The sequence below is a fragment of the Erinaceus europaeus genome, chromosome 4 (genome assembly GCF_950295315.1).
Source record: "Erinaceus europaeus chromosome 4, mEriEur2.1, whole genome shotgun sequence".
Lineage (NCBI taxonomy): Eukaryota > Metazoa > Chordata > Mammalia > Eulipotyphla > Erinaceidae > Erinaceus > Erinaceus europaeus.
The window spans coordinates 148,846,213-148,870,451 of record NC_080165.1 but is presented as its reverse complement, the minus strand read 5'-3'; the positions used below and the strand labels follow the sequence as shown (position 1 = coordinate 148,870,451).

The 24,239-nt window shown below is 42.3% G+C and overlaps 1 protein-coding gene across 5 annotated transcripts in view; it reads left to right on the top strand.

Annotated features, from left to right (window-relative positions):
* The first annotated feature begins 218 nt into the window (after positions 1–218).
* GRIK2 (glutamate ionotropic receptor kainate type subunit 2) overlaps positions 219–24,239 on the top strand; it is a 653,698-nt gene continuing 629,677 nt past the window's right edge. For 4 of the 5 annotated variants that reach the window (XM_007523909.2, XM_060190711.1, XM_007523910.2 and 1 more), the window contains exon 1: positions 308–846. In XM_007523909.2, coding sequence (XP_007523971.1) covers positions 732–846 — 115 coding nt within the window. In that variant the 5' untranslated portion in view covers positions 308–731. Of the gene's footprint in view, positions 847–24,239 lie in introns of all 5 variants that reach the window. The other variant, XM_007523908.3, reaches the window with a different exon arrangement.

Here is a 24,239-nt window from a genome sequence, read left to right as displayed (position 1 = left end):
GTGGCTTGGACTTAGCTAGTGGTTTATCGAGGTGCATGCGTTGATTCTAAGGAGTCAGCTTGTACACATCACTATCAGCAAAGATGCATGGAAGATAAAAGCACTTTTCTCCAACGTTCAGTCAATCTGACTTCTTTCTTTGCAGCTCGAGGCAGGCAATCAGATCGGTTGCATAATAGATATTGGGAAGCTTACTGGCAGGGAGCCTGAAGAGGCAAGCAGCTATCTCAATTTTTCTCACTTCATCTTGGCTTCACGTCAGAAGCTGTGCAGCAGTGCAGTAGAATAGGGCCTGGCAAAACCTTGGAGCAAGCAAAAGCGCCTTTTGTGCGGGGGGACTGTAGCTCGCTGCTGACTGACAGACACCTCGCTGGGTTTCCAAGGCCGAATTTCCTATTGATTTGCCTCCTGCTCTGCTCTTCCCCAGGCTCGCTGTGCTGTGCGTGCTGGATCGCTCCCGGATGCTCCCCGACTAACATGGATGTCCCACCATCCCTTGCAGTGCAAGGCTGCTCCTTGGCGCAGTGAGTGGAGAACATGCAGCGATTGCTAATGGGTTTGGGAAGAGGAGACTCCTTCCTCTCCCAGTGACCATGCCGTGATCGCGTCTGTGGCCGCCTCTCCAGCATCCTCATCCTGCCCGAACCGCACCGCACCGCACCGAACCGAACCGGGGGAGCCTAACGCCACATCGGGGAAGTGGGTAGCGCGCCTGTGGACGCAGAAACACCATGAAGATTATTCCCCCGATGCTAAGTAATCCAGTCTTCAGGCGAACCATTAAACTCCTGCTCTGCTTACTGTGGATTGGATATTCGCAAGGAACCACGCATGTATTAAGATTTGGTAAGACTTCCCCATTCTCCATCCTGCTGGATGTAAACAAGGAGGGCTTCGCTCTGCTCTGCCAGGCGGGTGGGCTGCTCGGTGCACGCAGACCTATTCTCTGTTCCCCTGCCTCCTAGGGTTTTGAAAGAACCCTTTGTGCTGTGCATTTGATCTCTTAATTATTTTATTTTATTCTAAGTGATAGTGGTTGCTGCATTGCTTTCCCCACTAGCCGATCACAGAGAGTTGGTGCTGATGCTGGGGGCATGGTTAGACCCTGCTCTCTAAGTCTGCCTCCCTCCCCCGGAGTCCTCTGGACTGGACTGGTCTGTGTCGCCCCAGTGAGAGCCAGGGGGCTCCACGCCCCTTAGCCCGGCCAGCCGGCCGGCAGAGGAGTTAGCATCTACTCTTTGGCGAGTTGGCTTCTCACTCCTTTCTCTTGCCTGGAAGACCGGCAGGCAGGTCCTCATGGGCCAGGGAAAGGCGCTAACTCTTCCGATTTCTTTTGTCTGGCTTTTGCATTTTCATGTGTAGACTTCCCACATCCGTCTCCAGTCCCTGATGCTTTTCTCTAAGCAGACTCTGAGCTTTTGGGAAAGTATTGTCAGGCTGAAGGATCTATGTAAATAAGGGGGTGGCTGCAGCTTAGCTAAGAGGAAAATAGTATTCCAAGAAAAGGCTTTTTTCTTCTTTAACTCGGAAGACGTCCTCTCACAGGGTTCACACAGGAAGCTCTGGACTGAGAAATAATGAACAGTGGTGACTGCGACTGAGAGTCTATATCTTTATTTCATTGTGTCATTACAGGAGAGTTTCTGTGACAGTTGTGTATTAGGGAGTTCTTGCTTTCTTGAGAATCTGGGTTTGCCTCCAACAGGAATACAGACTTCAAGGGGAAACTCCAATGGAAGTACTTGCCAGAAGATTTGCAAGGGAGCATAGACAAGGCTCATCGATTTTGGTGACCAATGGGCTTTTAGTAGGAGCAGAACTAGTAAAGGAAAGTTCCCTCGAAGTAGATAAGAGAAAGAGAGAAGGACCTTACTGGGGAAACAGCTCCCACTGTGGCAGCCCCTCTCTGACAGTTCAAGTGGATTTAGACCAAAGAGTGCAGGCAGCTGTATAACTCTGACTGTGTGTCTTTGAGATGAAAAGCAGAGGCAGTCACTCCCTCCGTCCAATTTAAATTGAAGAGTGACTGCCTGCCTGCACCTGCCATTATGCCAACAGCATCTTCTCTGTTTGCTCCTTTCTCATGCACTCCCCCTCATAATGATAAAATATATGATAAAAATACATCATGTCTCCCAGGCTTTGTGGAACCATGATAAGAATGCTTTTCAAAACTCAAAAAAGGAAACTGGACCTTCTCTTCCCCCCAAACACAAAGACACTTGGATTCCAGAAGGCTGATAATGACCGGGGTGGGGGGGACAATGGGTGATGGGGTGATACTTGGATTCCTACTAAGAGTTTTCTGCTTTTCTTCATGCTTTTAGATGGTGCTTTTAGACATGTTGCTGTTAGCAACACGCGTCCACAGGAATGTTTGTTTCTTTGGATGAGATTAAACAGATCTCTCTATTACTGAAGTGTGTGTGTGTGTGTGTGTGTGTGTGTGTGTGTGTGTGTGTGTATGTGTGTGTGCGTATTCTGTTACCTGCATGATGAGTGCTACAGTATGGTAGCTTTTGCCCAATGTTTTGAGTACTGCAACCTACTAATTTGAAAATGAGGTGTCTTCTGAAGTGTGTTTATGAATGAGTGTGCCTTCCTGTATTTGCAGTCTGGGTGGGGGGAAAAACTTTGGAGTTAGAAAACTGCCATCAGTACTCTAAAGATTTAATTATTGCTGCTCTGGCCTTGCAACCAACTATTTGCTGAATCATTAGATTGTTACATTCGCTGATCATTTCATATCTTCATATTAAAAATCTTGGCGACGGTGGCAGTGTGTAGCAGCTTTCCAAAAGAGCTGACACATACACACAAATACATTTTCGTAGACCAGTGCTTGCTAAGAATGCCCTTAAAAACAGAGTAGGCAAAGACCTTCTCACCACATGCCTTCATGACCTAAGCCAACAGCACAATTTCTAGGTAACCTGTTTTTATTTATTTATTTATTTATTTATTTCACTTCAAATGTCACTTCAAAAGGTCCATTTTCTCTGATTTTTGTGATCTGTGTTTTGGGGGAAGGACTGTGTACGCTATAATCATTGGAACATTTCCCTGTTGGGAATATTTTGATGCAATGGTAGGAGTTTTATTTTCTTCTAGGGAAAAGATGTTTTGAGTGGAGTGGATGGTTGGTTGAGTGTATCTAAGCCATTCTTCAGAAAGGTTATTTTCAACTTTGGCTCTGGTGGGGAACCAAAGCCTTAGCCTGGGCGCCTTGCCTTGCAGAAGCAAGAGTTGGAATGCAGTGCCACAGCTGCTCTGGTCAGCCGCCCAGCGGGTGTGTGTTGGGTGGGGGTGGGGGGAGACCAACAGGCATTGCTGGGGACTGGGGATGGGCATGCACAGCCCTTTCCCCCTCTTCCCTCTCCAACCCTGTCAGGCTAGGAGCAGTCAGCAACCCTGCGCCCCGCCTGCCTGCCTGGGCGCTATGGCAACCGTGGAGCTGGGTGGTAACCCCAGCTTCCCTTCCTGTGGATGGCGGAAAACCACCCTTTACTGGCTGCAGACAGTCTCCTATTACCCGTACCCCTCTACCCCCCACCCCCAGTAAGGAGACTGGGCTGGAATGACTCCCTCTCTCACCAGCAGTGAAGCTTCCAGCAGCCCTGCTGTGTGTGCCATTCTTAAGGTAGCTTTTACCACCCCCCCAGCCAGTCTTCCGGGTGCAAGCCCTTCCCCCTCCTGCTTTCCCCCTTCTTGCCTCTTCTCTACACACACACACACACACACACACACACACACGCACACACGCACACACGCACACACGCGCACATGCACACACGCACACACGCAGACAAATGCATCTGCTTCCCACACAAGTCTGACACTTTGGCACAAGGACTCCTCTCCGGTGGCCAAGAAAACTTCCTGCAGTTGCACACAGGTGCAACTTAGTTTGGATGTCCAGCACCCTCCTCCCTCCACTGTCACCTCCCTGGCTAGGCTCCAGCCCTGAGTCTGCTCATTCCCAGCTCCTTTGACCCATGTCAAACAGGAGGTCTTTGGGCACTGTACCCACCACACTTTCCTGGAGCTTTCAGGCAGCCTGGGGCGGAGAGGCAGGGAGGTGTGTGTGAAGACACCAGAACCTAAAGCCCTCAGCTCCTGGACAGTGGTCCGGCAAGCACCTTGCTGGAGGCAGGGGACAAGGGGCGCTTAGCCGTTTCCAAACCCTTCTGTCTTGGTAGAGATTTTTTTTCTTTCCTCCTCCTTCCCTGGTGCTCATCAAGCAGGCACATTGTCTGGGACCAGCGTGGGTCTCTCAGGGTCCTCCCAGGGCGGGAGACAGGGTAGGTCAGACATGCTCCCAGCAGACAGGCTTTTCCTGGTGACCCTCGGGCATGATCTCCCTGGAGGTTGCCTTGGGGCAGGAGGTCTTGGTGGCCTCTCAGTTCAGTCAATGAAATGAGGCCTTTGTGAACCCACAGCTGCATCAAAGGCAGAATCCTTCCATCTGTCTAGTCTTCCAACTCATCTCATCTTCATTTCTTTTGTTACTTCAAAGGGCCTGGCCCTTCTATTCCAGGTCTGCTTGGGTTTGTGCTTTGGGGAAGGTGTGAGGATGAGGAGCCAGCTCTGAGCCAGCCCAGTTGTTAGGAACAGGAAAGTTTGGGCTTTTTTTTTTTTAAAGGAGTCACCCTTCAAGCCATCTATCACTCCTTCCTTCCCCCATCTTTGAAGTCAGGGTTATTTTTCCCAGTGCTTATCTCAGTTGACACTTAAAATACCTGCAGGGACAACTTCAGTTCACACTTTCTCCCAGACTCCCAGGCAGATTTCTTGAGGATAGTCCTTTCTGTGGAGTGGAGCTTGCTGCTAACTTCTCTCCTTCAGGAGTTTCCACCAAGGTTGTCCCTTAAGCCCACCTGCAGAGCTGCCTCCTGAGAAACTCCCAGCTCATCTTTCCTGGAAGCACTTGGCCTGGCACCCTGTCCACAGGCGCACAGCACAGCACACGGCCACTTACCTGTTCACACGCCCAACATGCAGGCAAGTTGCTCAGACAGCACAGAGATAGTAGAGCCCAGAGTGTGAGAGGGAACCGGAGCGTTCCTGGGGCCATGCCCTATCAGCTGGGCCTTCCAGATGTCCCCAGCTCTAATCTCTAGTAGCAGGTGTGCAACCTCATAGCATGTGTGAGCGAATTGACTGAGCTTTGAAGCCTCCTCTCTCCAAGTTCTTTGAAAGCAATTTTTCTTCCTCTGGGAGGTGAAGTGGGCGGGAGGGAGGAGTGGTCTTACACCTGGAAGTGAGAAAACTGTCTCTTGGGAGGCTGGGATGGGAATGGGGGAGTAATAGTGTAATAGTAACAGGCTGAATTAGGTGACGTCTCAGTACCTGTTCAGCTGGGCTCTGGAAAGCAGGTGGGAGGCACACAGGGACTGAACGTAAAAAAATATCTTTTTTTTTTTTTTAAAAAGTCTTACTTATTCTAAGTGCTTCAAGGACTAACTATAATGCCATCTATCAATGAAGGTTCATTCACTTTTTAAAAAGGGTGGGAGTCGGGCAATAGCGCAGTGGGTTAAGTGCACGTGGAACAAAGCTCAAGGACCCGGCGTAAGGATCCCAGTTCGAGCCCCCGGCTCCCCACCTACAGGGGAGTCGCTTCACAGGCGGTGAAGCAGGTCTGCAGGTGTCTATCTTTCTCTCTCCCTCTCTGTCTTCCCCTCCTCTCTCCATTTCTCTCTGTCCTGTCTGACAACGACAACATCAATAACAACAATAAAAACTACAACAACAATAAAAACAACAAGGGCAACAAGAAGGGAAAATAAATAAATAAGGGAAAATAAATAAATTTTAAGAAATTAAAAAAAATGATGAGGATGATCTCTGAATCTCTAACGCCTTCTCCAAATAAACACACATGGAGCCCACCAGACATTTCTTCAGACACCTTTTGCTTTTTAGTTTAATCCAAGTGATCAGTGCAGTGACTGATCAATTGGCACCATTTCGGTGTCTACTCAGCACAGAAAAGTTAACGTCAATTGCTTCCTCACAAAGGAGGAGCATGCCATAGACCAAACGCTGGGTGGGTCAACTGATTATCAGAGGCTTTTCAAGTCTACTCATTAGAGGAAGTACTCTCTATGGTACAGATGACAACCTTTGATTTTCTTTAAGTATCAACATTTTCAGTGACGAGAATGCTTTGCTCTTTTGTGGTAGAAATTCATGTGAGGGAAATTGCTTCATTCTCTCCTCATGCGTTTAAGCTTTTAGTGTTATTGTCTCTAATTAGTTTCCAGAAATCGCTAATGTCCATACTACTGTTGACTCAACTACACAAGAAATCATCCATCTACATGCGTAATACCAGGGTCTGGAGCAATCCTAGGATGCTCTCCATAAGATGGTCTGATAATTCAGAATAGAGCATTGCAAAATAATGGGCGTTTTGCATTTTGGAGGTGAAGTTCTATCTTCTGTGGACTTGCATTTTGTAATCCAGTTATCAAAGTATTACAAGTGCCTCACATGAATCTTAAACCCTAACTCTTAGCATGAAAAGTAAGGCCAAAAGACCCTGAAAGGGAAGGGAGTAGGGACTCATCATCATTATTGACTAGTCTAGATTAAACACAGAAGAGGAAGATTTCAATATGATAACGTCATAGGGCTTCCTGTTTCTCTTTGCTGCTTCTGCTGACAATTTTGTAAGGTAATTAAATTGGCTGATTGAAGTCACAGTGGTCATGGGGTGATAAAGACCATTTGGATTTAATGGAATTTAAAACAACAGAGCACTGAACACAACTCTTACCAAACACGAATTTTAATGGTCTGTTCAGGACGCTGACTAAATAGAGCACCCTTAACAAGTCTAATCGAAAGGGCAAAGCAGATTAGCACTAGATAGTCTTTACAGTTGAAGATTGGGGAATTAAAATTATCCCTTGAAAAGACTCATTAATGTATTATCAAGATTTAATGTGGGTTAAATAAGCTTTCCGTAGACCTTCATCATATACCCTGAACCTACGTTTAGGAACCAGGCTTCTATAAGACAACTTTTTTTTTTTTTTAATGAGATGACATAATAAATGGAATCTTTGAAAGAAGTCTTGTGTATTTTAAAAACATCATCATCAACAACAAAAAACCCTTTAAGATTCTTTGTGAGTACACAGTGTGGTGGGAGTAAATGTTGATGGATTCTTTGCTTTTTTTTTTTTAATTGAAAAGAACAAATTTGACTTTCAAAGTGTCATTATTAGTCATTTTCTATTGTCTATTTTAATCTTGCTCCTTTTTTTTCATTCTTACTGAAATTTCTGCTTTCAGGATCTCTTCTCTCTCTAAAAAAAAGGGGCCAGTTCCTTGCCTTATATTGCAAGCATTAAAGACAGGCTGACCCAAGGTGATGCCAAACCTTCAGACTATGAAGAAATTATGCACTTCTCCACCTGTGTGGAATAGTTTACTTAGATAAGTCAGTTCGTTTGATTATTTAAGAAAATATGAAACCTGATTTATCATACAGAAACTCTCCCAAATTAAAACAAAATGATTAAAAAAAAAATCTGTGTTTACAAGGCCAGAAGTCAACATGGGTCTTGGTGCAAAGGATACCAGTTCTCACTTGGACCCCCTGCCCCATTTGTTCCTCCATTTACTGGTTCTCTTAAGGAACACTTGCCTTATTCTGATATCCACACAGATGCCACTTATTTTTTTCTTGCTTCCTACTACTAGGGCCAAACATTTGACATTACTGGGTCTTAACAGTTATTAATGTGACTGGAGGATTAGAAAAGACTGTCAAATTTTTCTTCAGGAGTTTTGATTTCATTTTTATATTGGCTTTGAAGCTCCTCCCTGTGTCCTCCAGCCTCCATCAAATCTCACACTCCTAAACTGAAAGAGAAATTGCCGAGGGCAGATAAAAATAGCTGTGTGCCATCTTGCGTTACCCTGGTGTCTGAGCCAGGATCTCAGTGCGCGGCCGGGCACCAGCTCTACTGACTGTGTTATCTTCCAACACCACAGCATCTTTACTTTTTCAAAAGAAGCAGACACACCAAGACTCTAGACATGTTGGAAATTAATCACGGAACTAGATAGACGTAAGGAACTTTTTTACTGTAAAGTTTACAAGTATTCTTTTTTTTTTTAAGATTTAAAAAATATTCATTTATTCCCTTCTTGTTGCCCTTGTTGTTTTATTGTTGTAGTTATTATTGTTGTTGTTATTGATGTCGTCGTTGTTGGATATAACAGAGAGAGAAATGGAGAGAGGAGGGGAAGACAGAGAGGAGGAGAGAAAGATAGACACCTGCAGACCTGCTTCACCGCCTGTGAAGACACTCCCTGCTCTGCAGGTGGGGAGCCCTGCAGTGGGGGGGGGGGGCTGGAACCTGGATCCTGACACCAGTCCTTGTGCTTTGCACCACCTGCTCTTATCCCGCTGTGCCACCGTCCGACTCCCACAACTAGTCTTTGTATAATGGGCCAGTGCTTCAGCTTTGTGAATTGAGTGGACAATCCTGAATAGTCTATGTACAATAATTAGTCAAGTTTGCATATCCTGTGGCTTAGACATTTCACCATTCTTCACAAGATAGCCGTAGTGTTGAGCTCTCCGTATCCCACTGAAACTCTCCGTATCCCACTGATTTTTGAAACCTGCACATTTAGAATATTCACACTCATATAACCCAAAGGAATCTTAAACAGGTGCTGTTTTACAAATAATGTCTAAAATGATGAATAGTTGTGGGACCTTTCCCTCCCAATCTGCTATGAAAAGAGTTCCTAGTAGATCATTTAAAAATATTGTTTTCTCAATACATAAAAGAAAAGTTTCCCCGCAGACATCTGTTGAGAAGAGCCCATGTCAGCCGCCATGCGTATCTGTGAATACTACAGAATCTAGGCTACAGACAGGATTCGTCCTTGGTCCCCTTTTCTAGAAACCTTGATTAGTATCTTGTCCCTCTACACTCCTTCCCCACTGCCTGCTTGTTCTCCCTGGGTCACTACTAGATTATGGTGCTGGAACTGAGATTTGAAATACTACCTTTAGAATGTGATGAGTGCTCTTAATATATTTGTTTCAAATGGAGATTGTAAGTAATTACATATACTATTTTACTATTAACACTTATACTTATTGTCCATACTGCATGTCCCTGTTTTCTGTTTATTCCATACTAGGGAAGACGTGAATTTATTTGATGTGTCCCTAAAAGTTAAATCATTACTTGAGAAGGTTTTTTTTTTGGGGGGGGGGTATGGAAATTTGGTTTATTTTTATTTATTTATTTTTTGCCTCCAGGGTTATTGCTGGAGTTCGGTGCCAGCACTACGAATACACTGCTCCTGGCCTCTTTGTTCATTTTATTGGACAGGACAGAGAGAAATTGAGAGAGAAGGATTGAGAGGGGGGGAAATAGAGAGGGAGAGAGAAAGACACCTGCAGACCTGCCTCACTGCTTGTGAAGCGACCCCCCTGCAAGTGGGGAACTGGGGGGTTGAACCCTCAACCCGGATTCTTGAGCAGGGTCTTGCACTTCCTACGATGTGCACTTAACTCAGTGCGCCACTGCCCACCCCCTGTATGGAAATCTGTGTAAAAGATGCCTTATTCATGAGAGAACAATTTCAAAGGAGCCCAGTTAAAAACTGGTTGGAGATTCCAATGTTTTAGCATCATTCTATTCACATGCTAGTGATAATTTTAGATTTTGAAGAAACTCTTAGTGTGCCTCTCATGTATAAGGACTTGGATTTAATTCCTGACATCCCTTCCTAGATCGAATTGTTCAGGGGGGAATTCAGAAATTGAGAGTACATAAATGCAAATTTTTTTAAAAAAAAAGGTAGTATGTAGTACTCTCGAAACTAAATTATGGCACCTTTTTTATGAGACAAATATATATTAGGCTTTATTCATATTTAAAATTTAATTACTATAGAATAATCACGCTTTTGACTTTTGAATTCGTGTTTGATATGTCTCTAGATATTATATGTATTCACTATAGAAAGTAAAACTAGTGTTTATTCAAAGACATTAATTTATTGGTTTTAGGTTGGAAAGTCAGACTTGAATAAAGTTGCTAGTTATTAAGAATAGTGTGTGGGGTGGTGGCGGGCGGTAGCGCAGCGGGTTAAGCGCACATGGCACAAAGTGCAAGGACAGGCGCAAAGATCTCCTGCAAAGATTCGACGCAAAGCCCAGGGTTCGAGCCCCCGGCGGCTCCCCACCTGCAGGGGAGTCGCTTCACAGGCGGTGAAGCAGGTCTGCAGGTGTCTCTCTTTCTCTCCCCCTCTCTGTTTTCCCCTCCTCTCTCCATTTCTCTCTGTCCCATCCAATAACAACAGCTTTAAGAGCAATAGAAAGGGCAACAGAATGGGGCAAATGACCTGCAGAGTAGTGCCTTCGTAGTGCAGACAATCTTGAAGAGAATCTCTGAATAAAGTTAATTGTTAAAAGAAGAAGAAGAAGAGGAAGAGGAAGAAGAAGGAGAAGAAGAAGAAGAAGAAGAAGAGGAGGAAGAAGGAGGAAGAAGAAAGGTAGCATAGTGTTAGAAGTGGTCTCCTCAAAGTGTTTTGAATCTCATACCTTTCTAGGAGGTAGTCAGGCTGCATCCGCATTTTAAATACAAAGATAATATCTTAATTAAGACTTTAGAGTATCATATTTTGCCAGTGAACTGTGGAGATGATTTTAAGCCCAAATTTCATTTATGGCTTGTCTAGTTTGTGTATAAGAATACTAAGCTTGAATATAAAATTTGATATCTATTATTAAGACAAATCCCTAGTTAGTTTTAATGACAACTGCCTTTCTGTCTTTTATTTATAGACTTTCACAGTGGTTACGACAAAATACACTTGGAGTGAGAAACTGATCTGATTTGGTAAAAGTATCAGAGTCAGTTTCCTTTCTAGTGCCCCCCCCCAAAAAAAAAAAAAAAAAAAAACCTTCCTACTAAGAGGCCTGAAGCTGTTGCTTCCTTGGGGTGTGTAAGGGTTTTTTTTTTTTGGGGGGGGTAAGATGGTCAGTGGTTTACAGTATAGCCCTTACTATAGCTTTCCCATTCTCTATCCCTCTGGGAGCATGGACCCAGGGTCATGGTGGGATGCAGAAGGTGGAAGGTCTGGCTTCTGTCATTGCTTCCCCGCTGAACATGGGCGTTGCCAGGTGGACCCACACTCCCAGCCTGCCTCTCTCTTTCCCTAGTGGGGCAGGGCTCTGGGGAGGTGAGGCTCCAGGACACAGGATCCCCCCACCCCCTTTTTAAGGTCCCATCTTCTCTTCCTTCCCACACCACACAGACACCTGTTACTACATTCCGATGTCCCTCCTTTTTTCTCCTCTTCATTTGGTTCCTCCTGGAGTTAAAGTTCGGAGGCCTTTGGTCATCTTCCCCCCACCATTTCTCCCCACTGAGAGTATGGATCAAAATAAAATAATTGGTTTCTCCATCAGTGACCTCGTATCTTATAATTATAGGTAGCTAAACAAAAGACAGTTTTGCAAACCAATGTGACAGGTATGCTTTACATTGGTTTGTTCTAGCCCTCCCCCGCCAAGAGAATTGGATCAGTCCTGTTAATTTGGCGGGCCTGCTTGGCCCCGCCCGAAGGAACCCCGAGGGAGGGTTCCTGAGTCCGAGAGTTCCTGAGTTCCTGAGTTCCTGAGTTCCAGAGTAAGAGAGAGAGTGCTTGTGCCGCCGCAAAGAGACAGCAGAGTTCTGTTTGGTGATTAGTTTGTCTTAGTTTATGAATCGTTGTTCCTGAATAAAGAAATACAGCTTCCCTGCCCAGCCGTTGTCTCCGCGTCTCTGTTACCTGCCGTGAAGCAAGCTAGCCCGGCCAGCTGGAGCCATCCGAATTTTAACAACAGGTTTCTCCATCAGTGACCTCATATCTTATAATTATAGGTAGCTAAACAAAAGACAGTTTTGCAAAACAATGTGACAGGTACACATAATTAATATGCAAAGGAGTTTCAGCGGGAAGAAAGGTAGCTCAGTATTCCTAACCAGGGTGCTAGGATAGCTTTCTGAAGCCTATTTGCATTTTTCTAATACTTGTGATCTGTTGAGGTGTTTTCTCAGAAGTTCCATTCTTGATATCAGATTCAAATGACTATGCTATTCATGTTCCTTTTCTCCTCTGCCCTGAGCACTAGTAGTCTTTCATCGTCCTTTTATTCTCTGGAGTGGTCCCGTTACTGTACTTCATGTCTGCCTGTATATCTATTTATATATACATATATATACACACATATATGTATATGTGTATATATATATATTGTAATCTGCCTTAGTGCAACTTATTCTAAGTATGTGAGTACTGTTATGAATATGTAGATTCATAGATATATCACAGAATAGCGCCCCCATTCTCGGGGGGGGGGTAAGAAAGTCAACAGGGTAGACATTCACTTCTCTCTCAGGTGTAATTCTAGGGTGCAGATAGTTTACGGATGATGTTTTGTATTGGCTCTGGGGGTCCATGTTGCCCGTACAGCTCTTTTCTGGCATATGTCCTTTGCTGTGATCATTCTACAGTGGATCATTCTACCTGGATCCTTGCGTGGGTCCTTGTGCTTTGTACTATATGCGCTTACCCTGGCGCACCACTGTCCAGTCCCCTTGCATTGAAAATCTAAGTATAGAAGAGTTATTGGACAGTGACTTGCCCTGTATTCTCCACGAGCCTGTCGGCCAATAGCAGAGCTCCCTGTGTTCACTGACTCCTTGCCTTGGACTTGTGTACAGCTGAGATACAAATTCAGCATCAGGCTTTTATCACCAGATCTGAGAGGAGGCAGGCAGGCAGGCAGGCACCTGTAATTATAGTGGCATTGATGAGTTGCAGCTGCATTCCATAGTGTCTGTTAGGCTTTTCTCTGCTGCCTGGCTTGAGTATTGCCATAGTGATTCTGGGAGTAGCAGTATTGTAGTAAGCATTTGTCTTTCTACTATCTATGCTAACATAATCCTAGATTCTTCACCAATATGCTTAGCTGTTCTCTGGCAATAGATGAAAGGGTTTGTTTTTATAAAGTGGTCTGTGCAGCAGCTAATATTCTTTCTCGACCTGGCATTAGATCACGTAAGAAGGAGTGAAGCAGAGATAGCTTTTTCACTGATGTTTGTAAAATCTGAGATTAAAATTTCCATGCATCAAAAATGCTACTGTACAGAAGTGCAAAAATTCTCTGCTTTGTGAACATGACTTTGAGATATACATATTCCCTTTTTCAACTTGATTGGTCCTGAAGATGGGTGTTCAGTTGATTTTTTTCAAGGAGGTGTAATGGGTGTGTGGGGCTTGCTGTGAGGCAGTGGTTGAGCAGATGGAGGAAAGCAGGAAAGGAGATTTCTCTTCGCTTCGCAAACCTTTTTTTATGAGCTACTCTACTTGTTCTAGTTTCATTTCTCACCGCAGAAACACCAATGTTCCCAACATCAGTAGAATGAAGAATACTCTAAACAGCACGTAAAATTATGTTTCTGGAATGAGCTTCTAGGTTATCTCCATTTTCCCTCATTACAGGGTCACTCTGACATAGCCTCGAGGGTTTTAAAATCTTTACTAGAACTGAGCGAGTGAGTTAGTCTGATATGGTCACATCTGCATGACTTACTGAGCCTTCAAGAGCAGAGAGGAGTAAGAGCTAGCCCATCTCCTGTATCATCCCACAATAGGAAAGGTGGGAATCTCTCATATAACCTAAATAATTTCCCTTCTTTCTCTCCCGTGACTCATTTCTTCCCTGTGCTGGACAGCTGCGTTGTCTGTCGTATACCCTTTCTCAATATAGACACATATGCGCTGGGCTTACTTGCTACTCTGAATTTCTAAATATTTATTTATTTTTCCTTTTGTTGCCCTTGTTGTTTCTATTGTCGTTGTACTTGTTGCGAAATCTTTTTTTTTTTTTTAAAAATTATTATTATTATTTATTTCCCTTTTGTTGCCCTTGGTTTTTTATTGTTGTTGTAGTTATTGTTGCTGTTGTCGTTGTTGGATAGGACAGAGAGAAATGGAGAGAGGAGGGGAAGACAGAGATGGGGAGAGAAAGACAGACACCTGCAGAGCTGCTTCACCGCCTGTGAAGCGACTCCCCTGCAGGTGGGGAGCCGGGGGCTGAGCCAGGATCCTTAGCCTGTCCACGTGCGCTTGACTCACTGCGCTACCGGCTGACTCCCCAACTCTGAATTTTTCCTACTCTTCGTGTGGATTTTTTTCCTCACCACTTGTCTTTTTCTTTCATGTCTATATGCCTCAACTTCACTCATCCTATTCCCAGGATATTTGTTAGTGGATTTATGCAATGATCAAAACCGTGTACAGGTCTGTGCAAAGAGGTTGAGGTGTTGGTTATATTGTCTGTGCACTCTGGCGACGTAGAAGGGTAAGTACAGCAGAGCAGAAGCAAAACAAAAACACCCTGCTGAACGGAGAAAAATTTCTACATGCCACACATAAGACAAAGGCTAGTGATGATATGATGAATATAGAGAAAAACCAGCAGCAACAACAAAAATGACAGCTTTCAAATGGGGAAAGGGTATGAATAGATTCTTCAACAGAGAAGATATCCAGATGGTGAACAGACATGGAAAAATGCTGCTCATTATTAGAGAGATGAAAATAAACACAATGAGCTACCACCTCACATCTGATTGAATGTCATACGTGAAAGGGATCAGAAGGTGCCAAGCTCAAATTCTGTGTTTTTGTCCACATGTAGAGGCATGTTCCTCCATGATAGAGTCATTGCTTTGAAATAACTGTCAGAAACTTGCATTTATTTTTTTTTTTCCAAAAGTATGGACCACTGTTGGTAAGATGATAATAGTGATGAAATTATTTAGGATAGTGCTTTTCAACTATTGAATATTATTGCCATGTGCCAGACACAATGTGTTCTCAATACATTGCAAAACACATGATTCAGTCACAGGATGTTCATCGTCCCTTTGTAGAAATGAGACTAAAAAAAAAAAAAAAAAAAAAAGACTTTTCTGTGTTTCCATGACATCAGTATCAGAATGTGAATGTATTTATATTTTGTTTACCCTGGGCGTACAATGTAGAATTTTGAGTGTCACGTCACTCTGTGGATGCATCACCCAGCAAAGTTCCATTGATAGCTCACCGTCAACATGGCTTCTCTATCCGTTCCTTCCACTCGCTTCTTTGACTCAGCTGACCAGCATTACTTTTGCTCAATTTGAGAGCCAGTTGTTTTTGCTAGTTCCTTTGCTTTGATTATTTATATTCTCTATCTGTGTGGAACCATTCAGTAATGGTCTTTCACTTCCTTCCTTGCTTCCTTTGGGGTTGAGTGGTGGTGCACCTGGTAGAGTGCATACGTTACTTCTTTTCTTTAACACGATCCCCTCAGACTCTGTAGATCTTGTAGTAAGGCATGACTGTACCTGTTGAAATAGCTGTTCAGTAGTCTATTGAGTGAATGCACCATATTTCGGTTGTCCCATAATCCACCAGTGGGCATTCAGTTTGACTCTGTAGATGAGCTGTTAATATAACTGCTTTTTATAGCCTTTTAAATTACTGTCTTCACATATTTTGGAGAAATATGTGAAGAGTGATATTGTTGGGCTCATGCTATATTTGCCTCTTCAGTTTTTTAAAAGCAATCTTTGCTCCATTTTCCTGTTTTCTAGTCATGGTTGCATCAATTTATATTCCCCTCAACAGTTGCACTGGAGTTTCTTCTACACCTTGAAAATCATTTTCAAAGTTTTTTTTTCTTTTTTTCTTTTGGCCTCCAGGGTTATCACTGGGGCTCAGTGCCTGCAGTATGAATCCACTGCTCCTGGAAGCTATTTTTCCCATTTTGTTGCCCTTGTTGTTACCCTTGTTGTTGTCACTATTATTGTTGTCATTGCTGTTATTGTTGTTGGATAGGACAGAGAGAAATGGAGAGAAGAGGGGAAGACAGAGAGGGAGAGAGAAAGACAGACACCTGCAGACCTGCTTCACCGATTGTGAAGTGACCCCCCTGCAGGTGGGGAGCCGGGGACTTAAACCAGGATCCTTACGCCGGTCCTTGCGCTTCGTGCCATGTGTGTTTAACCCGCTGTGCTGCTGCCCAGCCCCCCATTTTCAAACTTTTTGATATGAATCAGTCTCACAGGTGTGATGTGATGTTCACCATGATTGTGATGTGCATTTTTCAAATAGCAGTTAAATTTGAGTATCTTTCAGAAATTTTTGTCAGGTACATTCAGTATTGTCTCTGTAAGCTATCTGTAGGCTTTCCTTAGAGAAGCACTGATTCAAGTCTTTCCCCCAGTTTTCTTTTCAGTGGGTGGTTTCCGAGTTTTGGGAATCCTTTGTGTATGCTGGGGGTCATTCTTTCATGAGTATGATGTGCACATTTCTCTTTCTTGATCAGCTGCAGTAGCACCTGGGGACGTTTAGAAATGCAGGTACTTAGAAGATCCATCCTCAGACACACTACATCAGAATCTAAGGATGGTGCTTAATAATCTGTAATTTAATAAGAGTCTAGGTGATTCAATCTCTAAAGTGTGAGAGCCCCAGGTTAACTTAATGTGTGTGTGAGTCTTGAGTAGTTTGCTGTGTGTTTTTTTTTTTTTTTTTTTTTGTGGTCGTTCTTTTATCGTGTAAAAGCTTTGTAATTTGATGTTTTGTTTATAGTTGCCATGGTAGTTAGGTCAGAATGAAAATGTAAATGTGAGTCTGTGTTCAGAGCCCACACATTGCCTCTGCCAGGCACATTCATACTGGACTCTGTAGACAGGTGCAAGTTCAACCCCAAGTGTAAATGTCTGTGTGGCATCTGCCTCTTCCCTCTTCATTCAGAAGCTCATGACCAGATTAGGCTGGACCAAGTGAAACTGCCAAGGTTTGACTGCTTTTGAAACACATAAATGGCAACTCCATGTGACTTCCTGCCATCGCTCTGAAAACTGAGGCCTCTTGATCAGCACGTGTCACGTCATGTTTGTTGATCAACCCTTTGTCATCCCAAAGGAAGACATTCCCAACACTCTTCATTTACCAAGGTACCAGTCCTGATAGTTTAAGGATATTATTTACTAATCAGCATTTTAAAGTTAGAATCATCTAGTTTTATATTTTAATTTTTTTACAGGCCACTTAAAAATAATACATATATTATAATTAGAATTTTTTTTCTTTGTGGAAAGCATCCGTAGGTCATTTGTGATCCTGAGTTCCTAGAGCAAATAATATCTGATTAAATATTTCTTAAAAGTAAAACAGATTCCCCACTAGGGGAAAGAGAGAGAGATAGATTGGGAGTATAGATTGACCAGTCAACGCCCATGTTCAGCGGGGAAGCAATTACAGAAGCCAGACCTTCCACCTTCTGCATCCCACAGTGATCCTGGGTCCATACTCCCAGAGGGATAGAGAATAGGAAAGCTATCAGGGGATGGGATGGGATATGGAGTTCTGGTGACGGGAATTATGTGGAATTGTACCTGTCTTATCCTGTGGTCTTTTCAGTGTTCCCATTTTATAAAATAAAATATTACAGAATTTTAAAATAATTTCAGATGAGATCAGGCTAAAATAGTTTCAGATAACTCGAGAAATGAATCACACAGGATCCTCTTCTTGCATTGATAACAAATTAGCAAATAATGTGGCGGACAGTTTGGTGATTGGATGAGTGCCTGAAGGTGTGCAGGGAAAGGGAGACTGTTTTGTGACAGTTGCATTTTAAGCACCTGTGACACTTTTTATGACGTTAAAAAAGTTGTCCTTATTAATATTTAATTTGAATGAAATTCCCAGATCTAATTCCAGCCTCGTTATTAGAGGAAATAATAGCAGCGTCTGTGTACTTAGCAGAGGCAAACTGGACGCCCACCACACATCAGGAATGTTAAGTCTCACCTCTGAGAAGTCAGAAGAGTGTTCACATAATCAGCACAGATTTTTTAAATCCAGTTACTTAAATGTATTCCCTCTGCTTTTCCTTGGGGAGGGGGGAAATGTTAAAGTTTGTAAAATCGATGTCAGCTGCTCTTGGCTTGGATTATTTACTTGAAGTAAGCACGCAGGCTCTTATCACCTGAGTGACATCATATTTGCCTCTTGCAGTCCTTCAAAAAATTCCCGGTGTATGTTCAAGTACCACATGAATAATTCATTTTACTCATTCCACAGTTACAGCACTTAACAAAGACGGTGGCCTGGATCCCCTCCTCGGGGAAGCTAATTTGCAGCTTGATTATGGCTCTGATTTCACAATGTTTCAAGGTTTTATGACCCACCTGATGAAGTCTTGCAGTCCTGCTAGAGAAACATTTTAAGTTTGAAATGTCTTTGGGTATATCCGTAGAAAGAAATGATCCTAGGACTTCATATTTACCCCAACTCCTGAATAAAAAGGAAAAAAAATAAAATGAAATGAAATTTATAGCCTTTGACTATAAACCCATTCACTGCCTAGAAGTCTTTCCTTACTATTGGAAAACCAGATGAAATCATTTTAATGGTGTGCATGTATTTCTCCTTGAATTATTCAACTTGGGAACTTAGCCAGAGAAGCCAATTATATGAACATATACACACACCTCTTAGAGCTCTGTATGGGGTCTTCTGTATTTTCTTGATTTATAGTGCATTTTCCCCTTTACTGAAGAATAGTGCTTTTTTTATGACTCTTATAGGAATTCGTATAAACCGTCATGTTGCCATAATACCTCAGCATTCTGTCCGTTGTCATATGTTACGATGTCGCGTGTGTCTGATTACAGAGCGACTGAACTTGTGCACTCTAGCAAATGGGAAAATAGAATAGCACAAAGGACATGCCACGTATTTATTGGATTCCACCAGTGGACGTCAGTCTTCTGTCTTGCTCTCTTTCTCTATCAAGCCTTAACTCCCCGAGACAAACTCTTGGTCAGGCTGAGTGTTACGAGATACTTCAAGTGGTAACTAGGTTGCCTATAGTGCATAGCTGCTTAACTTTTCATGATGGATCTGAGGTTTTGAGGGTCTAGAAGCAAGGCCATGTTACTCATGTGAGTGGCTCAGATGAAGTTTTTCTTGTAAATCGTTTAACAGAGCCATAGTATGGTGCCCAAGGAGGGGGTAGTGGCGGGCTGTGTGTATGTGTGTGTGTGTGTGTGTGTGTGTGTGAACTTTCAGTTTTTAAGGGCACTTGGCCAATATCCATATGAAAAGATGTTCAACTACAGCCATGCCACCCTGAACACGCCTGATCTCGTAAAGATGTTCAAGTTTACTAGCAGTCAGTGAAAGGCAAAATGCAAATAAGAATCTATTACTTCACACTCTTCAGTCTGGCAGAAATATAAGTCTATATACCCACTGTTGGCAGCAGTATGAGGGGAGAGGGCAGATTCATGCAGTGGGAATAGAAATGTGAAGCATCACAGAAGTTTAGGAAAGCAATCTGGAAGTCTCTTTTAAAACTAAATGTATACATATGCAAGCAAGAGATTGATCTGTTCCACAGGATTAAGTTTACTGTGTATAAAGTAATCATGAGTGGGCGTTTATGTAGATGATTTTTGTTGTGGCAAAAAAAAAATGTCAATTTTCATTGAATAATCATGGTGTAGTCATGTGATGCAATATTATCTATCTTAATATTTAATTATATAGAAATAATATATATTTAATATCATCTTAATAGCAATTAAAAAGAACGAATTAGAACTATAAAAATGACTTATTATAGGGCTTTCCTTTAAATGTAAAGATATTCCCGAGTGGTAAAAGCAGTACGTCACAAAGAATATTTAATATTTTCTCTGTGTCACTAAACAATGGTAGAACTTCTCATGTGAATATATAAGCATTTGGTACATCTGTGTGAGTTTGAATATATGCACCTGTGCATTGCTAGGCAGAGTGTTAGTTGAAATTATTTAAATATAGAGAAAAAGCTTTGAGGTGGGGAGAGATAGCATAATGGTTTTGCAATGAGACTCTCACACCTGAAGTTCCGAAGTCCAAGGTTCAATCCCCTGCACCACCATAAATAAGAGTTGAGCAGTGCTCTGGTTAAAAAAAAAAAAAATTGAGAAAAAGCTTCAAATTGTTAACATACCTAAAAAAGGAGCAGGGTATATGTGAGAAATGGAGACGTAAACAGGAAAACCAAAGAGAGGAGACGCAAGAAAGAAAGAAAAGGGGCAGGTGTGGGGAAAAAACCACATGAACATACTTATATATTTAAGAATCAGGAGATCTTATTTGCAATAAAGCATTTAGAATTCATGGCAAGTGCTATGAACCTTAGCATATCTAAATTTTTTACCACTTTGTCAAACACACAAATTAGAAGAGACGTTAGATGCAATCAGTACTGTAGAAAAAATAGTTAATGTTGGCTAGAACTGGTTTGTGCCAATTTAATTTTGTTAATAAGTATATTTTCTTAATAGCCTGCTGTTACATTTTGTATAAAGTGGAAAAATCAAGAAAGAAATATAATTGCTTTTAGGAATAATGCCTCATATACACCTGATAGTATTTCTAAGGCTTTTTTTTTTTCTAATAAGCATCTTTTCTCCTAACTTTCCTATGATTTATATAATTTTATCCTACATTTAGAAAGATTGTATAATCATTTAAAGTCACTTGCCTGTATGAAATATAAAATAGAAATTATTAAGGTATTTCTAAAAGTATACATGTTTTCAGTTAGCTTTTTTTGTAATTAGCCTGACGTATCACAGGCAAATTTATATTTAAGACATAGTTGTTAACGCCTTCTCTAAATCTTTATATCGAAGTATATTCTGTTACTGTCATATTTGCTGTCTGCCTGATCAGAATTCAACCCAAGGAATTTGCAATTTGTGTGACAAAGTACTAGGTAGCACAGTCACATTCTTTGCCAGGATAATAAAATGTATCCAATAGTGCTGGCTCAAAGTTACTCCTCCAGCAAAAGTTGAAAGCTTGCCCACTGGAAGAGGACCAGGACAACGAGGTGGAAATAAAAAACTTTCTAACTTCAGGGTGGTTTCTAGACACCCAGACAACTACTACTGACAAGATGTGCTCACCTAGAGAATAAATACCAGAAGAGCAGGCAGCAGGGCTTGACTCCCCAGATAGTCTTTTAGAATTATAAGAGGCTAAGGAGGAATTTCATGTAAGTCCTTCTTGGACGAAGAATTTCAACAAAAGTTGTATTTGTAGCTGGTCAATCAGTCTGTCATACATTTTTTTTTTTCAATGATTGTCAGCAATTTACAACCAGAAGGTTTTGTGCTCTATAAGATGCTGGGAAAATTTAGGATAGAGCGAGGCAGGGGTACAGCTGATGGAGCATACGTGTGGCAGAAGGGGCAGCCTACCTGAAAGCCCCTGTGGGCAGCAAGCTTCGTGAGCTGTGGTACAGTCATTCTCTCTCTCTCTCTCTCTCTTGCTCTCTCTACCTGCACCTTCTATATAAACAGAAAGTAAAGCAACAGTAAGGGCCACTGGGAATGATGGTTAGACACCTAGCTCCAGCAATAACCCTGATAGCAAAGGGGAAAAATGTAGGATACTCTTATGTATTACAGAAGATGTATCTACAAATATATATACATTATATTATATATTACCTCATTGAGGATGGAGTTAATCAATTACAGTAGTTATTGACACATAGGCACATTTTTCATCTCCCTGTACTGGATGTCTGTAAAAGCACTCTGATCCCCAGTTTGGGACCTTTTCCAACATACACGAGACCCCCTTCCTGATTCCTCCCTTCCTTTCCTTACCCAGAGCCCTTTGATTTTTTTTTTTATTATTATAGTAGAGACAGAAAGAAATAGCACAAGAGGAGGAGAGGAAGAGAGAGACAGACAGGGAGAGACAGAGAGACAGAGAGATAGACAGACATGTAACCTGTTCCACTGCTTATGGAACTTTTCCCGCAGAAGGTGGGAATTAGGGGTTTGAACCTGGGCCCTGTACGTGCTAATCTGTAGCTTTACTGACTGTGCCGTCACCTGGCCCTTTCCAGAGTCCTTTGCTTTGATGCAAAGCATGCCCTGTTTTATTTCATTCATTTATTTATCTACTTTTTAATTTTTAAAATTAGCTTTATTTATTGGATAGAGACAGCCAGAAATCGAGAGGGAAGGGAGTGCTCGAGGGAGAGAGACAGAGAGACCCTGCAAAGCTCTCCCCCTGCAGGTGGGATCCGTGTCCAGTTTTAAAGTTTGCTTTATGTCCCTTTTTTCTTTCCTTGTTTCTAAGTTGCACCTTTGAGTGAGGTCATCTGGTATTCATCTTTTTTGTTTGTCTGTTTTGCTTAGGTAAATCATTTTTAACAGCTGAGTAGTATTCCATTGTGTGCATATACCACAACTGTCTAGCCACTCATCTGTTGTGGACACCTGATCTGTGCTTTCCTTTTATAATAAACTTTTCAAAGCACTTCTTATTTTTTTTCATGGTGGAGATGGGGCCTCAAGCACATGTATGATGGGTACAGGCTGTCTTTTCATTCCATTCAAGAGGCAGAGAAGCAGAGTGGGAGATATTATAGTCCTACAAATTCTTTTTTAAAAAAATATTTATTTTTTTATTATCTTTTGTTGCCCTTGTTGTTTTATTGTTGTAGTTATTATTGATGTCATTGTTGGATAGGACAGAGAGAAATGGAGAGAGGAGGGGAAGACAGAAAGGGAAAGAGAAAGACAGACACCTGCAGACCTGCTTCACCGCCTGTGAAGCACGTGGGAGCCGCGGGCTTGAACCAGGATCCTTATGCCGGTCCTTGCGCTTTGTGCCACCTGCGCTTAACCCGCTGCGCTACCGCCCGACTCCCAGTTCTACAAATTCTACCTGATGCTATGGAGGCTAGGCTCACACCTTAATTGTACTTGTACCAAGGCAGACAGACTATCCAGGCAAAGTATTTTTCTGGCCCTCTTGGCTTTCTTATTATAAGTTACTGTATTGGAATTCTAAGTTAAGCCCACATTAAAAAAAAAATAAAAGGCTTCTTATTCACCAAGCTTTTAAAATATTTAAATTTGCACGTCGATCTGAGTCTTCAATATTCATTTTTCTTGGGTTACTATTTTAGGTTTTCTTGCTAACAGTGAGATGCCATTGTTCTCAGCAGCATCTGCTGGGAGGCAGACATGGTACAAGGACCGGATCTTCAGTCACAATGCACCCAGCTCAGCTCTCTGTCTGTCATTCCTCATGCGATGTTCACCAGAACTTGGCTTTTGGGAGTCGGGCGAGCGCAGCGGGTTGAGTGCGCATGGCGCGAAGCACAAGAACCCGTGTAGGGAACCCTGTTCGAGCCCCCGGCTCCCCACCTGTAGGGGAGTCGCTTCACAGGTGGCGAGGCAGGGCTGCAGTTGTCTATCTTTCTCTCCCCTTCTGTCTCCCCTCCTCTCTCCATTTCTCTCTGTCCTATCCAACAACGACATCAATAATAACTACAACAATAAAACAACAAGGGCAACAAAAGATAATAAAAAATAAATATTAAAATTTAATATTTATTAAAAAATAAATATTTTTACAACAGTAATAACCACAACAATGATAAAACAACAAGGGCAACAAAGGGAAAAAATGGCCTCCAGGATCAGTGGATTCATGGTGCAGGCACAGAACCCCAGCACTAACCCTGGATGCAAAAAAAAAAAAACCAAAAAAAACAAAAAAACTTGGCTTTTGTAAGTAGAATTTTAAGAGGAAAAAAAAAACATTGCAGGTAAATATGGAAATCACACAGAATCAATGAATGATACCGCTGTCATTCCTAAATACTTTATTAATGCTTAACTGAAGAGAGGTGTTGTTCTTATGTGCTTAGATTCCAATAGGGCAGTTTGTAGCTGGGAGTCAGGATGATGATGAAAGAGCCATCAGATGGTATAACAGCCTCAGAGCTCTGATAATAGACCAAGAATTATCTTGGCAGAGAAATGAGGAGCAGTTAGTACTGAAAGCCTGAAAAGGAAGTGCTAAGTAGATAATTAACATCTTTCCTCTCAGTGGCAACCTGGAATAGCTCCTGGTCAGGAACCATTAAAAGACCTCATACTTAGAAAAGATGACATAGCTCCTCAAGGAGAGGGGAGAGAGAGAGAGAGAGAGAGAGAGAGAGAGAGAGAGTTTTCTCCAAGGTAGAACTTGGCTTTCTTATCAGTGAAATGGTTTGGAAAAATAAGGAATAGGCGTTGCCACTTGGTTACACGGTGTACCATGCATACCTTGTAATTATT